The sequence below is a fragment of the Coregonus clupeaformis genome, chromosome 35, assembly GCF_020615455.1.
Source record: "Coregonus clupeaformis isolate EN_2021a chromosome 35, ASM2061545v1, whole genome shotgun sequence".
In the NCBI taxonomy this organism is placed as follows: Eukaryota; Metazoa; Chordata; class Actinopteri; order Salmoniformes; family Salmonidae; genus Coregonus; species Coregonus clupeaformis.
Genome location: NC_059226.1, coordinates 42,670,667 through 42,688,621, shown reverse-complemented (window position 1 = coordinate 42,688,621; position 17,955 = coordinate 42,670,667). Strand labels below are relative to the sequence as shown.

At 43.3% G+C, this 17,955-nt stretch overlaps 3 protein-coding genes across 3 annotated transcripts in view; 1 reads left to right on the top strand and 2 right to left on the bottom strand.

Moving 5' to 3' along the window:
* The window catches only part of trpm5 (transient receptor potential cation channel, subfamily M, member 5), a 39,323-nt gene extending 31,399 nt beyond the window's left edge, over nucleotides 1-7,924 (bottom strand). The window contains exons 1-10 of the mRNA XM_041857659.1: nucleotides 7,850-7,924; nucleotides 4,345-4,412; nucleotides 4,004-4,169; nucleotides 2,203-2,383; nucleotides 1,824-1,990; nucleotides 1,464-1,641; nucleotides 1,206-1,270; nucleotides 679-864; nucleotides 357-456; nucleotides 1-19 (exon numbers count right to left, since the gene is read on the bottom strand). The exon at nucleotides 1-19 is cut by the window's left edge and continues 100 nt beyond it. Of these exons, the coding sequence (XP_041713593.1) occupies nucleotides 1-19; nucleotides 357-456; nucleotides 679-864; nucleotides 1,206-1,270; nucleotides 1,464-1,641; nucleotides 1,824-1,990; nucleotides 2,203-2,383; nucleotides 4,004-4,169; nucleotides 4,345-4,412; nucleotides 7,850-7,876 (1,157 nt within the window). The 5' untranslated portion in view covers nucleotides 7,877-7,924. The remainder of the gene's footprint in view (nucleotides 20-356; nucleotides 457-678; nucleotides 865-1,205; nucleotides 1,271-1,463; nucleotides 1,642-1,823; nucleotides 1,991-2,202; nucleotides 2,384-4,003; nucleotides 4,170-4,344; nucleotides 4,413-7,849) is intronic.
* A 2,707-nt stretch (nucleotides 7,925-10,631) lies between these two features.
* cdkn1ca (cyclin-dependent kinase inhibitor 1Ca) lies at nucleotides 10,632-11,833 on the top strand. The gene is made up of 2 exons (XM_041876372.2): nucleotides 10,632-11,259; nucleotides 11,409-11,833. Exons 1-2 carry the CDS (start codon nucleotides 10,716-10,718, stop codon nucleotides 11,522-11,524), a joined length of 660 nt encoding a protein of 219 aa, XP_041732306.1. The 5' UTR covers nucleotides 10,632-10,715; the 3' UTR covers nucleotides 11,525-11,833.
* A 3,283-nt stretch (nucleotides 11,834-15,116) lies between these two features.
* Nucleotides 15,117-17,955, bottom strand: part of kcnq1.1 (potassium voltage-gated channel, KQT-like subfamily, member 1.1) — a 39,723-nt gene continuing 36,884 nt past the window's right edge. The window contains exon 18 of the mRNA XM_045211129.1: nucleotides 15,117-16,585. Within this exon, the coding sequence (XP_045067064.1) occupies nucleotides 16,343-16,585 (243 nt within the window). The 3' untranslated portion in view covers nucleotides 15,117-16,342. The remainder of the gene's footprint in view (nucleotides 16,586-17,955) is intronic.

Sequence of the window (17,955 nt, the reverse complement as noted above, 5' to 3'; positions counted from 1 at the left end):
TGGCTCTGGCTCTTACAGGCTGCACGCAACACACAGGGCAAAGGTTAGATGTTAGGGTCAAAGGTTAGATGTTAGGGTCAAAGGTTAGATGTTAGAGGTCAAAGGTTATGGGTTAACCACCATTCAGATTGAATGTTAATATCCATCAAAAACGTTTCTATGGGGGGGTCATATGCTGACGGATGGCTTTCAGTAACTCCTCAAACTTTTTAATATGGAGCATAATTGGAAATGTATTTAACTTTTGACAGATAACTTTCATCTGCCTCTGTACAATTCCTTTTTAGGATTGATGTAACGGCCTGGCTTTTTTAATAAGCGCTGTCAACCGCAGGTAGAAGCATTCCATCCAGCACCTTTGACCAAGGCTTTGAGGATGACCGTGTCCAGCTCAGAGCTCTCCTGCTCGGGGTCATGAACCGTCAGGAGGTGGCCGTTGTCCAGTATCTTCTGGATCTAAAGTGCAGGAGGAAGTCAGTCAATCAGTCAGTCAATCAACCAATTAATCAATCTGTCTTTCAGTTCATCTGTCTCTCTCTCTCTCTCTCTCTCTCTCTCTCTCTCTCTCTCTCTCTCTCTCTCTCTCTCTCTCTCTCTCTCTCTCTCTCTCTCTCTCTCTCTCTCTCTCTCTCTCTCTCTCTCTCTCTCTCTCTCTCTCTCTCTCTCTCAGCTCCTTACCAGCTTGGCCCAGTTGGTGATGTCAGTGCTGTGGTGCACGCTGGGAAAGGTGTCTAGCAGGAGCTCCTGCACGCTGTCCATGTCCCAGCAGCCCCGGTTCATCAGCGTGACCAGGATGTCGGCCACCCCCCCCGACCCCGCCAGGATCAGCCAGGGCATGGCGTTTCCTATACACCTATACATCCTCTGTACACAGAGACAGAGGAAGACTGCTTACCCAAACCGCACACCTAGCAATATAGAAACTATGGTAACACAGTTATAATGCATTATGATGTGCTGGTAATTCACTGTAAGACTTGTCATAAGCATTTATGAACGAATGTAATGTTTTTATTAATATCTCCATTTGATTTTGACTAAATAGTCACTTTGAATCAATTGAAAAGTTGCTATGGCAACATAATATATAATAGGCCATCTAATATGAAATGATAAATATTCATGCATGCTTATGACAAGTAACAACACATTATACTGAAAAGTAGAAGTAATGGGAAAGGAATATTTCCATAAATGTGACAGACCTGTAGGATCCGGGGTTCTCCATGCACCAGGAGACACAGCACTGGGATCTCAAAACTGCCTGCACCTGTAATGATGCAGAGTATCAACAAGGGCCCTGGTTATTCCTTAAAACCACTCATCAAGTCAAAAAGGCACCATTCTTCCTGAAGAAATACAAGTGTGCTGTGTCGAATATGACGCCCAGGAAAACATTAACACCATTCAACTAAGTTTAAGTAAGTAGGTTTAAGCTTAGGTTTAAGTTTAAGTAGGTTCACCTCCATAGCCGGTGCGCTGCAGGGAGATATGCTTGAGCAGCTGGACCCTCATTTCGCTGGTGGCCCCGGGGCGCTGAGGATCCTCGTCCACCAGGACAAAGTGGGAGTGGTTGCAGTCCAGAGAGTATACTGCCCCATGGGGCAGGTCCCTGGGCTCCACCATGGCAGGCTGGTCCGGCTGCAGGAGGAGAACACGTTTCAGAGGAGCAAATCAAAAATACCTCAGCAGCTCACAACACAGACACACATTTAGACGTTCCACTGTGACCTTGTTGTCTAGTCTACCCACATGTTAAAACGTAATCAACATCTACCCTGAACTCATAGTATATGATATTCTGCATGGATGTATATTGAGACCTTAGCAGCCAGCAGCGCGTCTCTGTTGTGGATCATGTTCCAGGGAGCGATGCCGATGGCCACCACCTTGACCTTAGAGGAGGTGCTGGCCAGAGAGTGGTCACGGACAGCCTGGCCCAGGTGCTTGGTGATGCCAAAGCGAAGACCGTTGGTCAGGATCCAGGCGCCTGTGAGGCAGAGACATCGTCTCACTTTACATTTTTACATTTTTTAGTCATTTAGCAGACGCTCTTATCCAGAGCGACTTACAGTTAGTGAGGGCATACATTTCTCATGCTCGCTATAGAGCAGGGTTCTCAGACACTGATTTAATGCGGCCCGCGGTTATCTTAGTAAAAAACTAAACGTGTATGTGTGTGGGCGCGGGCGTGAGTCCCACCTGTGCTCTGAGCAGCCTTGACCAGTCCTTTCCTCACGGTGTCCCTGAGCCAGGGTTTCATCTGAGACAGCTCGTCTCCTCCCACCAGAGCCACCACCAGGTGTGGAGGGGCCAGGCCCCACTGCTCTGTCAGCATCTGGTAGATCAACACTGGATCTGTGGAGCTGTGGACCCTCACAAACTGGACAGAGAAGCACAGCGGGCGATTTACTGAGAGACGTACATGGTCAAGGAATAGGTCCTATTTCATATATTTTTTTTAATCTCTTTCTTGACCTGATTTTTTTTTTTTTTTTTATTTAGATGGTAAATATGGATAACTTTAGCTGAAATGACTGAGTGAGAATATGCATTAATTATGAATCTGCATTGTTTTGCTAATTCAGGCCTGTTAGTGCTGAAATAGAATACAGTCCTGCACATACTGAAACGTATCTCTCCAGGACCACAGTTTGTGATCACTGAACTGTCTCTTAGAGAGGACCAACAGTGTTACCTTGTGGTTGTAGCAGTGTTACCCATAATAAGTATATAGGTTGTATGTTGGGAGCTTTTGGGAAAGAGCACAGTTAGAAAGATATGGCATATAGAAGCAAACCGGATGGACATCATGAACATGATCGGAGAGGTTGAGAGTAGAAGAAGTTCAGGAGCAAAAACAAATAAAATATAATTATTGTAAAATTGACTGTGTCCATAAGGTTAAGTATAGGCTGGAAGTAGAGGCCTGGGCATTGTTGTTCACTAATTTACTCCAAGTAGGGAAAGGATGGTGGGGTTGAAAAGTAATAAAGGGGAGTATATATATATAAAAAACATGGGGGATTGGAAGTGATGCAGACAATTACATTGATAGAAGTTACAATCTATCTGCAATATTAAGCTGATCCATTCCCCCCAAAAAAAAAACCTTGTGGTTACCTTGTGGTTGTAGCAGTGTTACCTTGTGGTTGTAACAGTGTTACCTTGTAATTGTAGCAGTGTTACCTTGTGGTTGTAGCAGTGTTACCTTGTGGTTGTAGCAGTGTTACCTTGTGGTTGTAGCAGTGTTACCTTGTAATTGTAGCAGTGTTACCTTGTGGTTGTAGCAGTGTTACCTTGTAATTGTAGCAGTGTTACCTTGTAATTGTAGCAGTGTTACCTTGTGGTTGTAGCAGTGTTACCTTGTAATTGTAGCAGTGTTACCTTGTGGTTGTAGCAGTGTTACCTTGTGGTTGTAGCAGTGTTACCTTGTGGTTGTAACAGTGTTACCTTGTGGTTGTAACAGTGTTACCTTGTAATTGTAGCAGTGTTACCTTGTGGTTGTAGCAGTGTTACCTTGTGGTTGTAACAGTGTTACCTTGTAATTGTAGCAGTGTTACCTTGTGGTTGTAGCAGTGTTACCTTGTAATTGTAGCAGTGTTACCTTGTGGTTGTAGCAGTGTTACCTTGTGGTTGTAGCAGTGTTACCTTGTGGTTGTAGCAGTGTTACCTTGTGGTTGTAACAGTGTTACCTTGTAATTGTAGCAGTGTTACCTTGTGGTTGTAGCAGTGTTACCTTGTGGTTGTAGCAGTGTTACCTTGTAATTGTAGCAGTGTTACCTTGTGGTTGTAGCAGTGTTACCTTGTGGTTGTAGCAGTGTTACCTTGTAATTGTAGCAGTGTTACCTTGTGGTTGTAGCAGTGTTACCTTGTGGTTGTAGCAGTGTTACCTTGTGGTTGTAGCAGTGTTACCTTGTGGTTGTAACAGTGTTACCTTGTGGTTGTAACAGTGTTACCTTGTAATTGTAGCAGTGTTACCTTGTGGTTGTAGCAGTGTTACCTTTCCCCTTGTCCTACTGGTGCCAGTGAAGTCTATGTCCCCCTCTCGTCCTGCTGCCCAGTGGTCCCTCTCCGTGTCCCCCCTGCTAGCACCCAGGCCTCGGCCTCCAGCCACACTCTCCACGGCCTCATCCAGCTGGGAGTAGCAACGGCAGGCCAACAGAGCACTGCCACAGCACATAGACACATTATACATACAGAATATATTTTATACATATAGACACATTATACATACAGAATACACATTATACACAGACACATTGTCCATCATATTCAGTAGTATTTACAGTACAGTCATTCACAATCCACTTTGACAAACAAACAAACAGAAACCACGCCTACCTTTGCTCCCGTGACCATTCCAGTATATCCCCGCATCGTGGGCATCGCCTCTGCAGCGGTAGCTCCCCCTATAGACACAGCACCCATAATGCACAGCATGACCTTTACCCCACAGACAGGTAAATGTAATCCAGCATCATTCACCAGTCACACTGCTGCTGATGACAGGTGTGAGGCATCTTCAAGATCTTAGACCTATATGCAAAAGCAGTTAGCATTTTCCCTCTGCATGCAAAAGGCTTCCTTCCTGAGTTCTGTCCTCATAACGAACCACAAGCACTCTGTAGAATGAAAGCTAGACACAGAGGTGTAGGACGCCCCGCGAGGCCGGGGGGGGGGGCCTCTGAGCTCAAGTTGCCTCCTACCCTAAATTTGTTTAACAATTTAAAAATATACAAACATAGGGCAACAAATCACAACAAATGAACCAAGAGCAGAGTCTGACAATGTGCTAGCTAGCTTGTTCATTTGTTTAAAAAACAAATGAGTGAGTGTGCTAGCTAGCAAGCTACACATGACTGTTTTGCAAGTCATATAAAAACATATTCAGCAAGATATTGAACTATGTAGGCCCATGCATTAGTCAGTCAGTGGAAATATGGATACTACGTTCCCCAAGAAGCAATGTCAAACATGTTTCCTTGGAGGTGATATTTTCATATCATGATCTTCCCTGCTTATGTATACTGAGACCTGAATAAACCCAGTGTCAGTACCCCTTTATCCGTGCACGTTCCAACCAACTATATTCAAAGGCAAATGTAACTGCTGCACTATGCACCCTAATAGGGCAGCTATTATAAGGATGTGAATGAAACGAGACAGGATGTTCTCAGAGGGCGTTAGATGGACAGGGAGAGGAGGAGAGGTGACCAGCATTGTCTGCGATGTATGTTGAATACCAGAAAAGTTGCTCCATCATGTTACTGAAAGGAGTGGTTGACATTTATTTTTCTTATCAATTGATGAATGCCACTCACCTCAGAGCTGAGGGTTGGCTGTCAGATGAGATTAGACTGCTGGATTTAATCTATATTATTTCCCTTACTGGCCTAAATGTTGGCTGTCAGGTGAGATTAGACTGCTGCAAAAGAAGAACCATAAAAGATTTGTCTCCTATTGGCAGCGATTAAGAATTTGCATCTGAGTCAACATTGCTCGACAGTGCTCATTTGCCTGGGATGTCTGGTAAAAGACGATCATAAGAAATGGGAAGAGATACCTGCACAGCAAAAACAATTGGCCTTGCAAACAACAAGCAGCTTCAGTTTATTAACGCATTTGGCCTCACTGGCAACTCAGTCAAATGTATTTGGATCATGGCCAATAGTTTGGACAGGTTACGGGCAAAGATCCAACCCCCCAACTCATTTAATCCTCTACTGCACACACTTTGGTTTTTCACCCCCAAAAATATTTCATCCTTTTTTTTGGGGGGTGAAGATTTAGGCCCCAGAAATGTTTGTGTTGCCTCAGGGCAGCGCATTGCCATAAGGGTACATTGATTAAGGGGAACATAGTAGAAAAATGAACTATTTTCATTAGAAAATACAAGTTGGTCATAAAATAGTATTTCACTGCCTCTAAACCTAGGTCCATTCTTCCTCTCTGTCACTGTCCTGAAGCTCACTGTCCTGAAGCTCACTGTCCTGAAGCTCACTGTCCTGAAGCTCACTGTCCTGAAGCTCACTGTCCTCAAGCTCACTGTCCTCACTATCAGAGGGTATGATCCTAACTGCTCGATGAGGCTCCTTTCGCCCATGTCCCTGTGTCCATTTTCTGTGAATGTCAGTGGCAAAAATATTGACCAAGGCCATCATTTTACATCAAATTACATGTCTTTCATTGAACATGATATTGCCCTGAAAAGTAGCCAAAATGACATCGTTGCCCTGAGGCAACACAAAGGTGTTGCCTAGGGCAACGATTTGCAGTAGAGGGTTAAGACATGCTGATGGGCGTGCAGTTTGTCATGATCGCTTTTTGATGTAAAAGTGAGTCTGGTCTCGGGAAGAGTCTTATTTGAATGAGGGGCAGGAGGGACTGTGTCAGGGGAAAGGACCATTGTCCATGCAAACATAACATTTGCATGCAAGGTCACAGGAAGAGTTGAGACATCAAGTGAAGAGGGTGTGTGTGTGTGTGTGTGTGTGTGTGTGTGTGTGTGTGTGTGTGTGTGTGTGTGTGTGTGTGTGTGTGTGTGTGTGTGTGTGTGTGTGTGTGTGTGTGGGCGGATGTATGTGTGTGCGTGGGCAGATGTGTGTGTGTGTGTGTGTGTGTGTGTGTGTGTGTGTGTGTGTGTGTGTGTGTGTGTGTGTGTGTGTGTGGGCGGATGTGTGTGTGTGTGTGTGTGTGTGTGTGTGTGTGTGTGTGTGTGTGTGTGTGTGTGTGTGTGTGTGTGTGTGTGTGTGTGTGTGTGTGTGTGTGTGTGTGTGTGTGTGTGTGTGTGTGTGTGTGTGAGAGGGTGAAAGTGGAGAATGGAGAGGGAATACGTGGGTGCCTGTTTGTATATATACATATATATATACATATATGTGTGTGGTATGCTCCTCAGCATAGAGGCATACAGGCTTGAGTCAGTGTGCCTGCTTCCTGTATACGGCACCATTTTGACTTCTGGGTAATTTCAACTAGATTAGTGGGCCATTATCACTCAATTAATGAGGTTATGAGTTTGACGAGGCAACTTCGACCAACTCTAAAGTCTCCGTAAGTATGATGCACACCACGTCATAATTTGTTCCCAAATTAATGCAGATTTCTATGAGCTCACATAAGCGTTCTACCACTTTAATAATAATAAATATTTTGAATGTAAGGTAGAGTATTGTTGACTTTTCTTTTGTTAAAACTAGTAATTTATGTTAAGGCCCACAGGAAATGTTAAATTAAACCGAATTTGTCCCACAGCTATTTGAGTATCACTGAGTATTTCCACAGTTTAAACCCCCAACAGGAATGAAAGCCACACTCCGTGTTTACCATCAAAGAGTGGGTCCACCGACGTACACACAGGAACAATATTCCAAGTGGCATTTCAAGACATTTTCAAAAGTGAATATAGCACTTGATTATATTCTATGATTACACACTCTAGTGGAATGCCACTACGGATATTATCATATTATCTGTAGAGACATTCCGCTAGACTAGAGCAACATTACACCATGAATCATATGATTACAACATGTCTACAAGTCACAAAGAAGAATGCCGTAATGCATCCAAACTGCACCTGTAAACAATAACTGTAAAAATATACAATTTGCCATCTCTGTAATAAGTTGTGAAATAATATTTCCAAGACACAAATTGATGTCAGAGAATAAGTGATTCTTAAAAGCTGAGCACTTTACCACAGGCATAAATATAGATTAGTGCCTGCACACTCAAATGAAAATAAAATGACAACAAATCAACATAGACACGTGTATGTGTTGGAGAGTTTGGCCAACCTGTTCTCATAAGATGTGAGGCGCTTACAGTCGCAAACATAATTACTTACCAGAGGCGTGTCTTGTCGCTCTGGCATGGCTGTGGTCTAATGTGCAGTCAGCTTCCCTCCAGTCCCCGATCTCTGCCTTGGGGCAAGTGACACCAGGTGAGCCCTTGGAGCCTCCAGGAAGCGGCAGGCAGGTAAGCCACGCCCTGGCCTTCCTCTGACCAATCACAGTCTGCACTGAGCTCCATTATCTTTGCATCATTGTCTGCACCACCAGTGCACCTGTTCAGGAGTCACATCAGAACAATGTGATACACAGGGCTACACTCCAGGGGCTTATTCAATGGACGAGCAGACAACAACTGATAACTGATATAATACAACAACTGATATAATATAACAACTGTCACGCCCTGGCTCTGGGGACTCTTTAATGTTGAGCCAGGGTGTGTAGTGTCTATGTTGTATTTTCTATGTTTCGTTCTAGTTCGTGTTTTCTATGTTGGCCAGGGTGGTTCCCAATCAGAGGCAGCTGATTCTCGTTGTCTCTGATTGGGAACCATACTTAGGCAGCCGGTTGGCACTAGTTTATTGTGGGATCTTGTTCTGTATAGGTTTGTGTTGGTGAACCTGTTGACTTCACGTATCGTTTTGTTGTTGTTGCTAAGTACTCATTAAAAGATGTACGCCTATCACGCTGCGCCTTGGTCTGCCTCTTATGACGATCGTGACAACAACTGATAACTGATATAATACAATAACTGATAACTGATATAATACAATAACTGATATAATACAATAACTGAAAACTGATATAATACAATAACTGATATAATACAATAACTGATAACTGATATAATACAATAACTGATAACTGATATAATACAATAACTGATATAATACAATAACTGATAACTGATATAATACAATAACTGATATAATACAATAACTGAAAACTGATATAATACAATAACTGATATAAAACAATAACTGATAACTGATATAATACAATAACTGATAACTGATATAATACAATAACTGATATAATACAATAACTGAAAACTGATATAATACAATAACCGATAACTGATATAATACAATAACTGATATAATACAATAACTGATAACTGATATAATACAATAACTGATATAATACAATAACTGATAACTGATATAATACAATAACTGATATGTCATATAAAGCTGAAGAGATTCCCTGGTCCACATGGGAATCATATCTGTTCTTCACAATGTATTTCAATATTATTGTAAAATTGCACTCAGCTGAATAAGCCCCTGTGCCTCCCAAATAGGGACCATAGGTTAGGTTGTAGATGCTATAATACTTGCCACTGGGAGTCAGTATATCACCATAAAGTTACAGATAAACAGCTCAAGGGTGGTCTAACGTGGTCTCAGGTTGGTTTTCTATATTTAGCTTGGGCTAAACCCACAAGTATATGAAGAACATTTACATTTTAGCAGACGCTCTTATCCAGAGCGACTTACAGGAGCAATTAGGGTTAAGTGACTTGCGCAAAGGCACATCGACAGATTTTTCACCTAGTCGGCTCGGGGATTAGAACCAGCCACCTTTCGGTTTTCTGGCACAACGGTCTTAACCACTAAGCTACCTGCCGCCCAGAACATTTTATTTATATTGAAAATTAATAAACCACACAAAAGGTAGGCCAGGCCGCCACACCACTTGATTGTAACTTGTATACTGGTAGACCAGAGAAGCCACATCCCTTTTGATTGGCAGATGAGTGGCAACCCTGATTAGAAGCACCTGCTGCTCATCGGTTGCTCACCTGTGTTCCCTATAAATGCTGTTTTGAATGAAAAAGGTTTCTACCTACACACTTAAGAAGGCTGCAAAGATTCAAACGTCTATGTACGCTATCCATGATGCGGTGAAAATAGTTTTAAAAATAAATAAAAATGAAGTAAGCTTTATGTGACATATTTTTGTTTGCGGACCCATCACACATTTTTGCTCATCTGAATTTACGGGTTTTATGCACCAACCAAACTTCTGGGAGAGCCCGATGGACCCCTTTTGATAGGCCACGACACCACTCAATTTTCAGCTGGAATCCATCCAAGTTTTCAATTGATATTTCTTTCTCCAAACTGTCCTTCAGCTTGGATAGGCTGAAACGCCTACAGTTATTAATAATGTAGTGTAATAAATACTGGTAATAACCAGTATATTGATAAGCATATCCTCGCCTATATCATTTGAACAGGCTTCAAATAACCTCATATAATGTTCTGAAACCTATTGGTTGTCTACCTGTTCCACTGACGATATGTCACATTTTCGAAGCAAAGTTGTCTTATTTTGTTAAAAGGTATCCGCCTACACGGTTTGAAACCTTATAAAATAGCCCAATTTATTAACGGCTGGATCCAATCCGTATCGCGGAAATATCGCAGAAGATCTGCATTGAAATGTAAAGGTAACTTCCAATTGAGCCGACATATGCAGGGTTTACCATGAATTCAGTCTCCGCTCATTGCCTTTAAATTCCAATCCAGCTATAACGCGGATCTTCTGCGATTTCGACAATACGGATTGAATCCAGCCCTAAACAGCAGAAATATGTAGGCTGCCATCCCTCCTGCTGTGCAGAAAGGTTACATCATTAAACCCCTTGCAAGGAGGCAAAAAGTCAACCTCATTTGGCGCCATTCCAAATACCCCCCAGCAAGCAGCGTAATAAGACAGGGGGCGTGAATAAACCAAGGGACAACCAATAAGCAAGCCCGTCCATTACATAGGCGGTATCTTCGGGCCATTAAATAGCCTACCTACATCCACAGAATGGCAGTAGTCGCAGTTGAAGTTACATTGAAGACAGGACAAACAGCCAGTGTGCATCCATTTCGTATTTCTTCAAGACTGGACATATTACTGGACGTCATGACAAACTTTCAGACACCAACTGGTTTGGAGAGCCCGGTGGCACAGAGAGCGACTCTTCTCAATCGCCATACAAGCGTTTGTCGGAACTTATTTGGACCCATCGACCATGACGAGCTGAGCCGCGAGTTGAAGGCGAAGCTGAGGGAAATCTCTGAACGAGACCAGCGTCGATGGAACTTCCACTTCGAGACAGACACACCAATTCCCGGGAGTTACGAATGGGAAGGGATGTCAGCGGACTCAACGCCAGCCTTCTACCAGGAGTCGAGGAAAGTTGGAGGCATGAGGGTTCAGGTTGTGACATCAAACACAGACTTTCCCTCAGAGGTTGTCACTGATAATGTGTGTGGTTGTTGCCTCAACCAAACCCCTCTATCAGACTGGGAACCGACTGCACTTTGTTCCAACGAAGTTAACCAAGAGAATTGGTCCAATTCCCCCAATACGAGGAAATGTAACTCCAAACCAACACCGTGTATTCGGCGTAAGAGGTCGATGACAACATCTTATGAACGTGCAGTCAACGTCACTCAAATTACAGGTAGGTCTATACATTTTCTTGGTAACGATATATAACTCCGTAATAAGCAACTCGTTTTAATGGCTTGCCGACTACATAATGTTGATGTTCTCGTATGATTGACTCTAATATGAACTGAAGGCTAACCATTCTACGCTTCTTCCCCGCAGATTTTTTCCCAAAGAGGAGGAGAAAATCAACGTCTGAGATGAAGAGCACCCAGCACAATTCTTCCCTCTCAATTCCACTTGAACAAACGCCACGCAAAGCTCAAATAATTCGATAAACCACGCGGACAAATAATACCATAACGTATGTGACAAATTAGGCTATCTGCCTTTTTTGCTATTATTATTGTCTGTCTTGGACAAAAGAAGATGGAGTAACCGTCCAAAATATGTTGGCCTATGTTTATGCCAAAGTAACAGTCTTTATTTTATGTCTTCTTTTATTTAAAATATTGTTTTATTTATTTTATTTATGTTTCAACTGTATTTAATTTTTGTTTAATTCAAATAAGTTTTCTGAGATATTGTTAATGTCTGTTGAATTGTATCCGCGAAAAAATACTATTAAAACGATTTAGTTTACATTTTGTTGGCATTCTGCTCGTTTTTATTATTGCATTAGTGAGCCCCTCAAACGTCTATCAATGTGTTGACGAGGTGAACGGGGGACACCACCTGCCCATTGCACACCCCTCACACACTAGAGAAACAATAGGAGCAGCAGTCATTCCATTTGACAGCACATCAATTGAAGAGTGCCTCTACAAATTGTAGCAGCAGTAGGCCTATAGACTAGCCCTACACTGAATGCCTATATGACTATGTTATGTCCGTGGGCATTGTTCAAGAAAAAAAAAATCAGCCTGCATTATGCCTTTTTGGTTGATATACCAATCACGAGCTTTCACTTGCTGCGCGTAATTCCGCATGGAGTCACCGTGTTGCGCACATAAAGTCCCGCAGACACACTAGCCTAATTACCATCGGAGATGCTATTACCCCTCGTTGTCGATATGCAAATCAACTCATCCATTCAGCATATAAGCATATTTCCGATTTGAGACCAATGTGGGGGGTTTCCGACTGACTAGGCCTAGGCATATACAGGGACTTTTACAGAAATTATTGTCGTTTCTTTTCGAATTCAGTATTAACTCCAAGTGCTTTCGCTTTTCAATAATAACAGGCTATGAAGATGGCCAACCATTATATGGCAGGTGCACCTATTTGATGAGTTACCTTTTCTAAAGTAAATACATCTGGTATAAAAATAAATAAAAGTTTAGAAGTGCAATACATTTAAAAAAAATCTTAACCTAGGTCTGACCGTAAAGATGATTTAATGTGTCAACTTTGTTGACCTAACGGTCCCTATCAAATAGACTGACATAAATACATAAACCACAATTAAATTGATCAAATTTGGTCGGATAATTATATGTAACCTAATAATAGTTTTATTGTGAGAATAACGAGTAAGCGTGACTATATGGAAATGTCATGTACATACATATACTTACAAGTCAATAGTGGAATGCAATAGCAATCGTGCAAAAATAGTGTGTAATAGGACCGAATAGATCCATGCGCGCATAAAAATTATGCAGTGGGAGGATGGGAGATTTGCGTGACAATTCAAGGTTCGCACGTCTCAAGGATTGGCCATACAGCAAGAAAATAACAATACCCTAAAGAATTTAAGTGGCCATCTGGTATCAGGGCTTGCGACATGGAAGAAGGGACATGCGGAGAAAGAGTGTGCCATTTCTTTCACCTGCAAATGCGGATTGGTGGCTAAATGAACGCTCCCCGACCCCCCATGTTCTTCCTCACAAAGTTACATTCTTTTTTTTCTGTCAAATGCGTTGTATTATCCTTATATTGTATTTTTTGACTTTATGTTTTTTTACCCCATATGTAACTGTGTTGTTGTTTTTATCGCACTGCTTTGCTTTATCTTGGCCAGGTCGCAGTTGTAAATGAGAACTTGTTCTCAACTGGCTTACCTGGTTAAATAAAGGTTAAATAAAATAAAATAAAAAAAGTCCTTACTCCTCGTGCCGAAACCCATTCAAATGTTTATTTTTAGTTCCAAACTCTATTAACCCTTTATTCTATCTGTAGGCTTAACCTATTAAGACCTATAGGCTACACTGACATAAACAATTATTAGTCTTTATAAATTTAGATATATTTATCTTCATACAATATTTCTCTTTATACACTTTCTTTATTTCAGATAAGTCTTTAGACTCTAATGACAAACGAATCAACTAGTCTAGTACACAGTAGTGGTATATGATATTGGTTATTGACTTTTTTTCACAGAATTTCCTAGTTCATTTTGGTTCCATATTTAATGGCGTTGTCAAGGTTATAGTTTGTACCTGCAGTAGTTTGAATTGAATGAATTCTGCCAGGAGTAGTGCACTTTCCTTGTACTTTTCTCCAGAAACAGATGGTTTACCACCCCCCCAAGGCAATTTTACCATCAACATTATTCATTAAATCTGTCCCAAGGGTCCGCCATTGCAGACCCACTGTTGATAGAATTCTCTTCATGATGTAACCTTTTTAGTTTCTCTCCTTTTGTCCAGTGCATGATGCAGTGACAGAGTTGATCTGCCTGTAGGGGAGATGGTAAGTATATAACACACCACACGTGGATACGTCGGCTTTTATTGGCAATAGTTTAGTCTGCACTGTAACAGTTGTCATTGTAATGGAATCAAAAGGATGAAAGCCCATATATGTATTAATACTGTACAGGCCCATTTTAAGCTAGGACAGAATGGTCGCGAGATTTAATGAACAGGGCCTACTAAGAAGTCAAACATTGACGGAATTCTATCACGACCTCAGGAGAGCTTAATGCAGGAACATTTTCTGTCTAGGTTCAATAGGTCATGTTAATAGCAGAGCATCACATTCCCTCTACATCACTGACTTACTCTAGACAAGATATTTAAATGTTTCTTGACATGTCGTTGATTCAAATGCCAGCTAGTGTAGTAGCATAGGGGTTTATCTGTCGCTATACCCAGAATATGAAGACCATTCTGAATCTAACATCGACCAACATTGAAACATAGTAGCCATCACCATCATCAGTCATCATTTTCCTCTTTCTTTGCCAGAACACGAAGCCCGCCTTATCACACTGACTCACTCGCACAATGACCAGTAGGAACAGTCAACCAAAGCAATAGAACCCAGCAGTGTCCCTATAGCAACACCCTCTCTCCTCTCCCCTCACCCACCTCCAAAAGCACCACAATGACTGCCACAAAGACCCCCACACTTATACACCACACTTAGAGAGGGGGTGCTATTGTCATGAGCACCCAGGCAGAAGGCAGGCAGGGCCCAGATGGTCATCTGGTCTTTTATCTGTGTGGCTACTACTGAAGGAATGGAAGGATCCCCGGAAGGCAAGCGGGATGAGGTCACCATCTGCTGCAGCTGAGGTCATCTGTCCAAAGCTCTGGTATTAGCCACGCCACTGGGCCCACTGGTCCTTCCATCTACCATCCCCCCAAGGCCCAAGACATGAGTGGGGAAGGGGGATCTAGGTGCAATTAACTCTTCCCTCCCTTTGGTCTTAATGGAATGGACAGTCTGCCTCTGGGGATCGGTGGGGGTGTGGGGGGTTAATGTTGTGGTTTTTAAAGGTTACGGTTATAGGGATAGGACAAGGTTTCATAGATGTTATAGCCCTTCAAGGCACATTCCATATACAGCTTCCAAAGTGACATTGATATGACCTAACTTTGATGTAGTAATCTACAATTAATGAATGATGCAAGAACCATGGCTAAACAGAATTGTTTGACCATCACCCCAAAAAGTTATGGATATTTGCCACATTAATTTATTGTCAATGAAAAGTCTTTATAAAACAGGATAGCTACACAGTTTGATTGCATTGAAGCTTTACATAGAAGCCCTCACCCCGGCTCCAACACTTTAGTTTACGTTTTGACGGTACATACATGGAGAACTTTTGAAAACATATTGTGTTACTATAAGTGATATTTTGAAGGTACATACACTGAGAACTTTTGAAAACACATTGTGTTATTATAAGTGATTGCTTTTAGTATGGACATCATTCCACATCCACATCCATATTCACCATCAAAACACTTTCTACTGAAGTGTGTGCTTTCAATTCTAATAAACATATCACTTAAATCAAACAGAATACTACCGTTACTTTTTGATATTGTAACATTCCAATACTCTTACACAGCTGGAATAATCTTATATATACACTTGAATCTTATATTTCCTTTTGATTGAGGCGAAAGAGTTTGAATATGGCACTTGCTCACATTTCCAAGAAAAGGTCACTGGAACATTGCCAATTGCACTAAATTAGAATTCAGAAACATAATCCTATCCAGGATATAGAAAAATAGTTAATTAGTGCATGGCCTGTCTGAGTGTCTAGCTGGCTTGTCCTGTAGGCTAAGGCACTGTTCTTTTCTAGGGAAGGGATCACTACCGCTACCTCGCTTTCCAACCAAGGTGAAAGAACTGAGGAGCAAACTGAAGTGGAGAGGAGATTCAGCAACTCTTGGAGGACAATGGAATTAAATTAAATAATCTTTTTTATTGTTTAAAGTAGAAGGCCAAAAGCTGAAACGTGTTGGTTCTACTTTTAACAATAAAGAAGATGTGTTATTTAATTCCATTGTCCTCCAAGAGTTGCTAAATGTTATTGTCTAGGGCAGGGTTTCCCAAACTCGGTCCTGGGCCCAGCCCAGTTTTTTTTGCCCTAGCACTACACAGCTGGGTTCATTATTATGAAGAACACTGATCTCAGAATAAGAGAAAGAGAGAAAGCAGGAAAGAGGTGTTGGCGTTTTCCTCAGTCAGAACTCTTGCCCTGACTGAGGCTGGGGTTGAGGGACGGATGGAGGGTCGCTTAAGGAGCTCTTGTCCTGAATGAGGCTGGGGTTGAGGGACGGATGGAGGGTCGATTCAGGAGCTCTTGTCCTGGCTGAGGCTGGGGTTGAGGGACGGATGGAGGCTCGCTTCAGGAGGTCTTGTCCTGGCTGAGGCTGGGGTTGAGGGACGGATGGAGTGTCGATTCAGGAGCTCTTGTCCTGGCTGAGGCTGGGGTTGAGGGACGGATGGAGGGTCGCGGTGGAGAGCTGCTCGTAGCTGGGTAGGCTATCCTGGCTGGGGACACCTGCCCCACCCTGTGACCTCCTCCTCCTACCTTGCCCTTGTGCTCCCCCCATGTCCCCCTGCCCCTGCCCCTGGCTCGTCCCAGACAACAGCTGGGCAAGGGACTCTGCGATTTGGTTGAGCATCTGGTCCATGTGTTGTATCTGTAAGTAGATGGACAAACAGAAAAGTCAATACTGTACAGACCAATATAATATAATTAATAGATACTTTGTCTATTTTTGTGACGATCCCGGCGGTCTGAGTCGGGTCCTGTCTGGTGACTAGTGTTCCTGCTCGTAATCTCCAGTTTCCCGAGGGTTCGGGAACGCTCCGGGGAGCGCTCTGGTTTTCCGCACCTGCATCCCATCAGCAATCTGCACACCTGGTCCTGATCATCACCCTTCTTAGGCTCTGGCCCAACATCCAGTTCCTGCCGGATCGTTAGCCCATGAACAGTATGTTTGTTAGCGTATCAGTCTCTGAGCCAGTAGTGTTAGTTTTGTTGTTTTGCACCATTTTGACTTGCTGTGTACTGACCTCCGTTTTGTTCTGTCTGCAGTCTCTCACCCGGAACCTTCACCCAACCTCTGCCTGATGGTGCGGCGGCTGCCGAGCCAGTACCGACCAACCAACCACTGCACCAACTAACCCCACCATCCACGCCACCCGCTCTGTTCCCTGGATTATTCAGCCTCACTCGGAATCTAGTAATAAACACTCACCTTTGTATCTACGTACCTTGTCCTGGTCTGCTTCTGGTTTCTGGCTTAGTTAACCGTGACAGAACGATCCGGCCAGTAATGAACCCAGCGGACCTGGACTCTGTTCGCCATGCTATTACCCAGCAGGAGAAGATGTTGGGCCATCATAGCACGGTACTACAGGAGATCGCGTTGTCAGTTCGGAACCTTTCTACCGGTCTGACGGAGGTCCAGAACCAACGCAAGTGTCCGGTGGAGGATCCACTCACCGGTTTCACCCATCTCGCCTGCCGCTTCTGAAGCTGTGTCCATCCGTGAGCCCAAGGTTCCGGCGCGGATAAGTATGAGGGAGAGCTGGGAAGATGCCGTTCCTTCCTTATGCAGTGTGGACTAGTGTTCGATCTACAGCCCTACTCTTATGCCACAGACAAGGCTAGGATAGCCTTTGTGATTGAGTTGCTGCGTGGTCGGCGCTGGAGTGGGCTTCAGCCGTTTGGGGGAACGACAGGATCCCTGCATGGCTTCATACCAGGGGTTCACGGCCGAGATGAGGAAGCTCTTCGACCATTCCGTCCGAGGGAGGGACGCAGCTAGGCGCCTGTTTTCGCTTCGCCAAGGAACTGCGGCGTGCCCGACTTCGTGATCGAGTTCAAGACGTTGGCTGTGGAGAGTGGGTGGAAACGAGGAGGTCTCTGCAAGCGGCCTTTTACCAGGGTCTGTCGGAGCAGCTCAAGGATGAGTTGATCTCCTATCCGGAGCCTAGTGACCTGGACAGCTTGGTAGCTTTGTCTATTCGGGTGGATAATCGAGTCCGAGAGCGAAGGAGGGGG

Coding starts and splice junctions, on each gene's coding strand:
- cdkn1ca (XM_041876372.2), top strand. CDS start 10,716: ATGACAAACTTTCAGACACCAACTGGTTTGGAGAGCCCGGTGGCACAG. Junction 11,260..11,408: donor CAACGTCACTCAAATTACAG/GTAGGTCTATAC, acceptor TCTTCCCCGCAG/ATTTTTTCCCAAAGAGGAGG.